This window comes from Ictalurus punctatus, chromosome 29 (genome assembly GCF_001660625.3).
Source record: "Ictalurus punctatus breed USDA103 chromosome 29, Coco_2.0, whole genome shotgun sequence".
In the NCBI taxonomy this organism is placed as follows: domain Eukaryota; kingdom Metazoa; phylum Chordata; class Actinopteri; order Siluriformes; family Ictaluridae; genus Ictalurus; species Ictalurus punctatus.
The window spans coordinates 3497197-3506340 of record NC_030444.2 but is presented as its reverse complement, the minus strand read 5'-3'; the positions used below and the strand labels follow the sequence as shown (position 1 = coordinate 3506340).

The following is a 9144-nucleotide window of genomic DNA, read 5'->3' as shown; positions in this document are numbered from 1 at the left end:
ACCGGAAACCATGTGTGTTGCTGAAGCCAGATTTCAGTAAATTTTCCTTTACAGATAATTTTTTTTTTTTTTTGGAGGCTGTATCAATTACTTCCAAGTATCTAATGTTATGTAATGAAACACAAACTGTTCCAGGGGATTAGCATTGCTCAGTTTCGATTTTTGGGTTTGAAATAGCAGACAGAGTGGAGAATGACTTTTAAACTTCGAAGACGAGATGAGCTGATTCTCAAGATTAACGTCTGATTCTCAACCCATCTTTGAATCCTTTAATTCGCAGGAACCACACGCAATCTCATGCTGGAAAAACAACAAACCAGTGGAATCATTCTCACTCTTGCGCACACACACACCTTCTCTTCACTTGTACATAAAGTCCCTTTCTTTAAGTATTGGCCATCCTCTCAGTGCACCATTGATGGCTTGGTTTCTGTTTTGTATGAAAACACAAAAAAACAACAAAAAAAAAATGAAGTCTGTCTTCCTGTAGTAATGACCATGTTCAATATTGCACGAAGAAACCGCTAAACGGGGGAGAGGAGGAAAGACATGTTCTGTTAGGAAGTGGGGGGAAAAAAAGTCAAAAATTTAAGCAATCTGTACAAGCATGGTTATTTATTGTGAAACTATCATTTCTTTGAATAAAAAAATGCTTGAAAAATGAAAAGGTGTGTGTGTGTGTGTGTAATTCATTTTTTTTTTCTTCTTAAAACGGACAAAGATTTTTAAGTAAAACTAAAGATAAAACAGACCCATCCTAAAATAATGAAAAACAGTTCAAAACAAAACTATAAACAATTTCAAATCACTTTTTTTTTGTTTTTTTTTAATGCAGTACAATAGAGCTGCTGCATCTGAACATTTCAGTTCAAAATTAACTATGTGTATAAAAAATTCTACAGCATCGCTCACTCGCTCCTCTGAACCGAGAGGAGGGAATACGAGAAGCCCAATCCTTGCATTTTTATGCTTTGTACAAAACAGGATTTAAAAAAAAAAAAACAAAAACAAAACAAAAGGCAAATATTTCCTCTGCCAGGTTTGATTAAATCAAGGTATTTAAACTACAAGTTCTGAACTTGCATACAACGCAGTCGAAGAAACATGAATGACGGACTTGCCCTACTGCTTGGAACCTAAAACCACATTACACGGGTATAGAAATGCCACATCTGCAACAAAGAGAGCAGGATTTCATAGATTCAACTTCATATACAGATCTGGAATTTCAAAAGGCAATGGGACATCTGCTGATTTCAGACCAGGTCCGTTTCTTTCCCAGTGGCAGATTTATATATATATATAAAAGAAAGTGTTATTACAGTAACCATTACACATGTTCCCCGTCGCTGAACACGTCTGTGTTGCACAGAACGAGCTGTTAATCTGACAGCAGGGCCGGACAGACTGGAGAAGTCCGGCAGCGCAGGAGAGAATGCACAGGAAACAACAAATCTTTCCGGGCATTTAATAAGCCAATGGTATAGATTTATATAGTAGATTAAAACTGTCTTTTTGCTTCCAAATACTCGTTTGTTTTTGTTTTATTTTTTAAAAAAATGGCTCCAGACAGTGTTAAAGAAGAAATTAAACATCATAAGAGGGAACAGTGTTGTGTCTATGTATTGTAACGCTCAACAGAATGGAAACATCTCAATCCTCATTTGTCTAAAAGTTGAGGGTTGGGGTGTGGTTGTGTGTGTGTGTGTGTGTGTGTGTGTGTGTGTGTGTGTGTGCGCGTGTGTGAACGTGTGCACTCACTCACACTTCTGTTTTCAAGTATGTGTGTGTGGAATCGTGTGCGTGTCGTTCACGTCAGAAGCAAAAGAGCGATCGAGGGTGTGACGGGGCATCTGTCGGGTGGTAAGGCTGTACAGCCGGGCGTTTGTAGATCGTCGCTTTACCTAAGAGAGAGAGAGAGAGAGAGAGAGAGAGAGAGAGAACGATACGTACATGAGCGTCTTCACATATACGACACGTTATTTCATTCTCATGACTGATGCAATCGATCGTTTAAGTGAACGCTAATTGTTAAGCAACACCGCGTGACCGTCTAGTCATTTTTGCACCTACGTCTCGTAAACCTGTCTGAAACTCACTGCCAGCTGCCCCTGTCCTGCTTCGTGGGCCGTTTCTCCTCGTCTGTGGCTTGGGCGTTCGGAGTCGGTGGCTTTACCCTGATCCTCTACTAACTGAGCGAGAGAAAGAAAGCAGTCTGGGCTCGACTCCAGACCTCTCTCCGTTTCTCCTTCACTTCCGTATGCTAGCTGAGGCTGGTGGGGTTTGAGGCTGAACACGCTTTTGTCTGGCTTGTCTGCTTTCGGGAAAAGGTGCCTGCGGCCACAGTCACATCGTTATCATTATACTCACGTTTACTTTTCAATACGCCGTCTTAACAACGTCAGTTAACGGACTGGCCGGAAAACTTCATTCAAATGAGCGGAAAAACTAAACCTAAAAAAATCAATACGCACACCTGAAACTGCATTAGAAATATAACCGCCAATAATGAGAAGCCATTATATATAATAATATATATGTGTATTTTTTTTTTACCTTTGCAGGTCGATCTGCCGCTGTTGTCCTGCCCGCTTGGAATCGGTCTCTTTCTGTTGTTTTGGTATCTTTCCACTGATTGGTTCGGGTGAGGCTGTTGAGGTGGGATCCTGGGAGGGTGCTGCCCTCTTTCTGCCCCGCCCAGCTCCGCTCCCGGGTGTAGTCGTGACCTCTTTCTCTTTATTGGCTGCTGCGGCGGCTGCGTTTTTTGGGGGTCTGCCTCGGCGAGGCTTGTTAGGAGGAGGCTGTGACGCCGCAACAGGGTTTGAGGCCACACTGTTCTCGGTCCCATCAGTCGCCGGAGCGTTCCGCTTTCTCCCGCTTGCCTGAGCCGGTGTTGTTGCTTCCTCCTGAGAGACAGAGACAGAGATGATGAAAATGCTGTGTTCCAGTGGCTATTACCTTTACTGACTCAAGCCCCGTTTGCACTAGTGCGTTCTCGTTTTAAAATAAAAACGATCCTCGTCCACACGGGCGTTTCCGCAGTGTTTCAGAAACCATCTCCGTCTACACTACACAATCTGAAAACGCATGTCACATGACCATTCAGGGCATGCAAGTGTAAACAGGAAGTTGGTTGTTAGTCCAAATCGGTGTTCCGTGTAGGGCTTTGATGCGATTTCTCTAACCATAGCTCGCCTCTTGTGCATGTAGCAGCTGCAGTGTTATAAAACACGGAATTTAACTGCACACTGGCTGCTAAGAATGACAACAAAGCCAGCAAAGCTTGCGGTTCAAGGCGGTGTAACGGTCATGTGGTAGGTGCTTGACGAATCAGGGAAGGATACGCGATGATCCAGAAAAACCAATCAGGGTGCGAATGTGAGCGAAGCCACGCCTTTGTTTATAAAAGTCTTCGTTTTGGTCGGTTTACAAGTACGGCGATATGTAGGGTAGAACTAGACTAGCGTGTATTTTTCATACCAGGAACGACTATAGTTTATTAACAGTGTTCTGAAGAGCACGGCAATGTGAAATCCTCGAATCCGATCGGTCAGGTGGTGGGGATTCATTTTCCGTAACAGGAACTCGGACGGCGAGCGCTTGCATGGCAGACATCCTACATCATTTAAGCCTGATAAATAAACGGGGCTGGAGTGAGCCGTGAGCCTGGGATACACGACCGTTCTGTTCGAGTCGTTCAGTATTTGCATCGTCAGCCTATTTTAAGGATGGAAAAAAGAGAAAATACTCCTAACAACAACAACAACAACAACAACAACAACGTATGCTTTGGTGACTCCCGGTTCTTCTGCACGTTCTGAATAAGCTCACCTTCTTTCCACCGTCCTCTTTCACAATCAGCGGATTCTCCTCGTTCTCCCTCGCTCCTGCTTCTGATGCGTTAGAACTCACGTCCCTTAAATCGGGAAGAAATACACAGAAGAAACTTTTTTTGTTTTCTCTCCAGCTCAATAGATTAAATTCCACGATCGGCTCGATACGTCGGTCGACTACAATACGTTAAACGGTATACGCTTCGGTAGAGCTGAAAATAAACGGCAGTCCCGTACTTGTTTTTAGGAGTTGCCGGAGACACGGGCTGGGAGTTGGTGCTGGCGTTGCTTCCGGTGTTGGAAACCGTGGTTTTAGCATACGGTCTGCGTACTGTCGTGACCACTAACGGCTTGTTCACGGCTCCCAACACTCCGGTCTGCTTTGGCTGTTGCTGTAGATCACAGAAAATCAGTACGTTCATTCACAAAAACGATCAATAATCAAGACGACGTCGTTTCTACTTGCGTTTTTATCTAAGATAAATCCACTTTAAATTCTTCGATCATTTTATCCACGGATTTTGGGGGTCAAACTTCACATATATTCAGTAGCATGTACATGGCTGCATGTCTACCACAAACGGCAGAGAGAGGCGTATTAACTTCTCGACCTGTTGTACAATAGGTTTAACAGAATTACACACGACCTCTGGAGCTCACCTGAATCTTTCCAGTGAGCAGGACGTTTCTGGCCTCAGCAGAGAGATAGTCCTTATCGTTGATGAAGTCCTACAGAGAGAAGGGAAAAAAGTGACACTTCATGCTTTTGTCCCAATTTGGTCATTTACTTTTCCCAGCCACTACAATACTCCCCCCCCCCCCTTTTCTTACGCCTACAAGGACAAAGATGATTAAATAATACATCACCATACCAACGATATCTCTGAAAAGTAGGGGTTAAGGGGAAGGAAACATAAATAAATTTAAAAAATAAAATATCGATTCAACGAACTACCGCGATTTATTTATTTCTTTCAATTTTGAAATAGATTTTTTTTTTTTTTTTTTTTTTTTTAAATTCCAGAATCGATATAATTCCTATTTAATTGCTTTATTTCAGTCTTATCCTACAGACGAGGTGGAGTGAAGTTACTTAGTAGACGGGGCTCTGTGGACACCGAGAGAGCGAATCCTGATTGGTCTCTCTGTCTGCTAACTAGACCTATCAGTTTTCTCTGTAGCTGGGCTTTACTGTCAACCTCTCTCTCTCTCTCTCGTTCATCTATCAGTTCGGTATACCACTGTAGTGTCCTGTGGTGCCAAAAAAACCCCACTTCCCCCAAGACTACACTAAAGCATACCCATTGCTTAATAGGGGTCAAAAATGGTTTTCAATAGCGAGCTTTCGATTGCCCGTGGCTAGTTAAATGATTGTAATACAGGTGTTGAGGGGAGTGTAACAGATGTCATTTGTTCATTAGCATAGCGAATGTTATTTAAACTAGCTGGCAAGGAGCTACTCTCTTGATGTCCTACGTGATGACGACAAACTCCCTGTAGACTTGCTTAAATCGCTATATCGGATCTCAATACTTGTAGAATCGCGATACATATCGACTTGGCATCCAAGTATCGTGATATCATCGAAAAGTATATCGCGTAACCATTTATCGTGATATCGATATATAATCGCCCAGCCCTAGTTTGCAATGCTGTTGAATTATAAAGAAACCATTACCTTATCAGGTGGCGTGAAGAACTTAATGGGCAGCACAGGGTCTTTGGGTGAGTCCAGGTGACAGGAAGTACTCTTGTTTGTGATGACAAACAGTGCCACGTCACAAACGATGTACAGTTTCTATTGACAACAAGAGCGAGAGAGAGCGCGAGAGAAAACGCAAAAACAAAACAATTTCAAAAACAGAATTGTGGCGAATACTTCATGTGAAACAAAACATTTAGGTGCATAAGAGACAGCAAAACGTTGAAGCGCACTGACCTCGTTGGCCTTTGGATCATCGGGTGCCTGAGCATCTTTTGTCTGTTTGATGTTCTCCACCATCTTCCTTAGGAACGAATGACTGTTATTCTCGTTCTTAGTCATCAGCACCTCCAACATGAACCACAAACACCTGAGCGCGAGAGAGAGAGAGACAGAGAGAGAGAGAGGATAAAGTTACAACACATCACCACTCAGTAATTAAGAAGGGGCAGCTAAAGTAGTTCGAGCACAGAAATCAACCCCACACACACTTCTCTATAATCTCAGTACATTGAAGTGTGTGTGGAACACTCACTCTTTGATGTCTCGGAGCTGTTCAAAGTCCTGTGGTTTCGTGAAGTCCGGGTCATGTGCCAGCAAGTGGATCATATACGGTACCACGTACTCTGGCAAGAGGGACAGGAGCTTCTCTGGAGCAGAAGAGGGAGAACGAGGGGCGTGTTTACTTCTTACCGACGTATTCAAAAGAAAGTCACGCCTGGTGTCAACGTGCATGAACGTTATGTACAGCGCTAGGTAGGGCCGGACGATACGACAAAAATATCACATCATATCGCGATACCCGAGGACGTTTCTACGATATACGATGCGCATCATGATATACAATTTAGCTGTCCCCCCGCAAACTGTAGCTGTGATCCAAACTATCTGCAAAACAGTACAGTAAAATAAACAAACAAACAAAACGTAACGTTAAACTGTTTGCGATGGGACTTTTCTTTAATACGTAAAGATTTGATTAGATTTTTTTAAAACCACGTCAAATCGACAGCAACCCTTCAGTACCATTTAATCTGTAATGAGTAAAAACATACATCACCATACCAACAATATCGTGTGATCGTTCATCACGATATCAATACATCGCCCAGCCCTAAGGGTAGGTACAGGTGTGAATGGGGTCAAATGAGATCCCATCACTCCACAAACCACATTTGGTGGAAGTTTGGGATGCATGCGGCCACAACACATTTGTAGTGCGAATGCAAATGCATCTCGATGTGTCCTGGACCACCTGATCGACCTAAATACATGATCACTGCAACACTATTTGGAAATTGTGCTGAACGGTAGCACTCTACTGCTAGGCCATGGGTAAAGGCGGTGCTAGAACACGGTCTCGTGATGTCATCTCGTATCTTGTTCATTTACCAGCTGAGCAAATGTTGAAGGACCTTATGTTTTGCTGATGTGTTGTGCATTCGGAGATGCTTTAATGCTCAATGCGGTTATAAATAGTGCTTGTTTGAGTAGTAAACATTAACTGAACCTCCTGACCTGTAGATCTGCATGACTTTACGCATTGTGCTTCTGCCACATGACTGGCTGATTGGATCACTGCATTAAAAGAGCAGGTGTTCCTATTAAAGTGACCAGTGATATATGCTTACCCTGTGCCATGGGATTCTGTTTGATGTATTCCCTACGGACACTGATGTTTTTCAGTAGGCACTGTCTGGCGTGGGCACGGCGCTCTTTAACCGGGTCTTTAGCGCACAGAGCAAACACAGCCATATACTCCAGGGGCAACAGCAACTTCACCAGAGCCATGTGTAGCTTCTGAGCAAATATTTGACGAACTTGGTAGCACTCGTCCTGTGAGGGGGGGAAAAAAAAAAAGCATGTATGGACATGTATGCATGTTGACACGCGTTGCACGTGTGTATGTTAAACTCACATTAATGACGAGTCCACAGAGCTGGAACTGTTCTGGTGTGATGATGTCATGGTAGCAGGGTTCCTGTGCTAGTTTCAAAATGGCGCTGCCTGCTGCCAGTCTTAGCCGGGACATATCCGACTTGCTGCGTAGACAGAGCCATGGGAAATGTTTTTTTAAATAATTATAATTAAAAAGAGGTCGAGGCAGTCGCTTACCCCATTTTCTTCCCAATTTGGTAATTCACCAATTCCCACCCACCAGCCATCATGCGACAGCTTCCATAAAGGGACGGAGAAGGCTAACAAGTGCTTCCCCTGAGACATGTGAAGCCAAACACACACATCGAACGACAAATTGCGGGCTGTGTAACACGCTATGAGGAAAGCGCTATCCGCCCTCTTCTGCATACATGAGCTCAGAGATGCCCCTGATTGGCTATCGTCACTGTAACTGACAGGGTTCAGTTAAAGAGCAGGTGTTCCTATTAAAGAAGAAAAAAAGAGCAGTGACCCCATGAACTTCGCCTACCAGATCTTTTTCTGCTCCGTTAGGTCTCCCTCGCTGACCAGCATGGCAGAGAGCAGTCTCAGGGTGGAGTTCGCCGATTTAGACTGGTTATTCTTCATCCCTAATAACCATCGCACCAGCAGCTTAATGGCTTGAACCTGGAACAGACCGTCAGAACAACAAGCGTTCCAAAGCTTAGAGAACTTTAAAATGGTCCGCATCTTTTGCATGCTTTAAATAACGCACCTTTGCCAACACTTCAGGGGAAACTTCATCGTCGGTCGTCCACAGTCTACCGTTCTTACTGCCCACAGACTGAAAGGAAAGGAGCGAAAGACAAATTAGGCACACCGTTTAGAAACGGGATGAAGGAAACAATGAACACCTCACACACTCACTCGGTCATTCATCAGCAGATCTTTCACGATGAAGTTGGCTACGATGGACTTCATGGGCGAGGCGAACTGATCCGGAGCCAGCATGGAGATATGACCCAAAGAGACCAGAGGTGTGATCAGCTGCTCCGGGACATCTGCGTTCAGACTACGAGACAACGGCTACAGAGACATGGGGCAGGGTTAACATTAATATGCTAGCAATTAATACATCAGAAAATATGTGCAACATTCAAGACTAGCACACATTCATCCCATCTTGTTTTTTTTTTTTTTTTTTTTTTTTTTTTTTTTTTTTTTTTTGAGTGAGAGAGAGAGAGTTTTAAATCTACCTCAAATATCTGAGCCAGCTGGACTTCTTTGTTGTGGAAGATTGCGTGGATGCAGTGCACCGCCTGTTTGGCTTGGTGTGGGGTCCCTCTCTTGGCTTTCTGGTGAAGTATGGGAATAAGAGTCCTAAAGATAGACAAAGGAGAGATAATATTAAAAATCCAACACTACACACGTGACAGAACAAGACTAATCTTATAAACCGTAGGTTTTTTTCTTTACTACAAAAAAAAAAAAAAAGGGGTAACAAAAACAGTTAAGTTGTGTCTACAAATGTTTCCGTACGATCTGATCTGCGGCAGCTCGCTCTCGATCTTCTGGCCGGTGTTTCTGAAGATTTGAATGGCCGCCTCTGCCACCTTATCGTCCTCCATTTTGAGACACTGCAGAAGAGACTCGTACGTCTCGGCAGAGTGGAACGACGTGGGGTGGGTGAAAGACAAAACCTGAGCGCGAGAGACAAAACGATGACAAGCA

At 43.6% G+C, this 9144-nt stretch overlaps 1 protein-coding gene across 5 annotated transcripts in view; it reads right to left on the bottom strand.

Annotated features, from left to right (window-relative positions):
• Positions 1-246: 246 nt before the first annotated feature.
• Positions 247-9144, bottom strand: part of pds5a (PDS5 cohesin associated factor A) — a 29057-nt gene continuing 20159 nt past the window's right edge. For 4 of the 5 annotated variants that reach the window (XM_017461187.3, XM_017461185.3, XM_017461186.3 and 1 more), the window contains exons 19-34: positions 8953-9113; positions 8670-8793; positions 8341-8499; positions 8189-8257; positions 7964-8100; positions 7454-7577; positions 7167-7371; positions 6071-6185; positions 5773-5905; positions 5512-5631; positions 4494-4562; positions 4071-4225; positions 3832-3916; positions 2557-2906; positions 2100-2334; positions 247-1904 (exon numbers count right to left, since the gene is read on the bottom strand). In XM_017461187.3, the coding sequence (XP_017316676.1) occupies positions 1776-1904; positions 2100-2334; positions 2557-2906; positions 3832-3916; positions 4071-4225; positions 4494-4562; positions 5512-5631; positions 5773-5905; positions 6071-6185; positions 7167-7371; positions 7454-7577; positions 7964-8100; positions 8189-8257; positions 8341-8499; positions 8670-8793; positions 8953-9113 (2370 nt within the window). In that variant the 3' untranslated portion in view covers positions 247-1775. The remainder of the gene's footprint in view (positions 1905-2099; positions 2335-2556; positions 2907-3831; positions 3917-4070; positions 4226-4493; positions 4563-5511; positions 5632-5772; positions 5906-6070; positions 6186-7166; positions 7372-7453; positions 7578-7963; positions 8101-8188; positions 8258-8340; positions 8500-8669; positions 8794-8952; positions 9114-9144) is intronic. The other variant, XM_017461188.3, reaches the window with a different exon arrangement.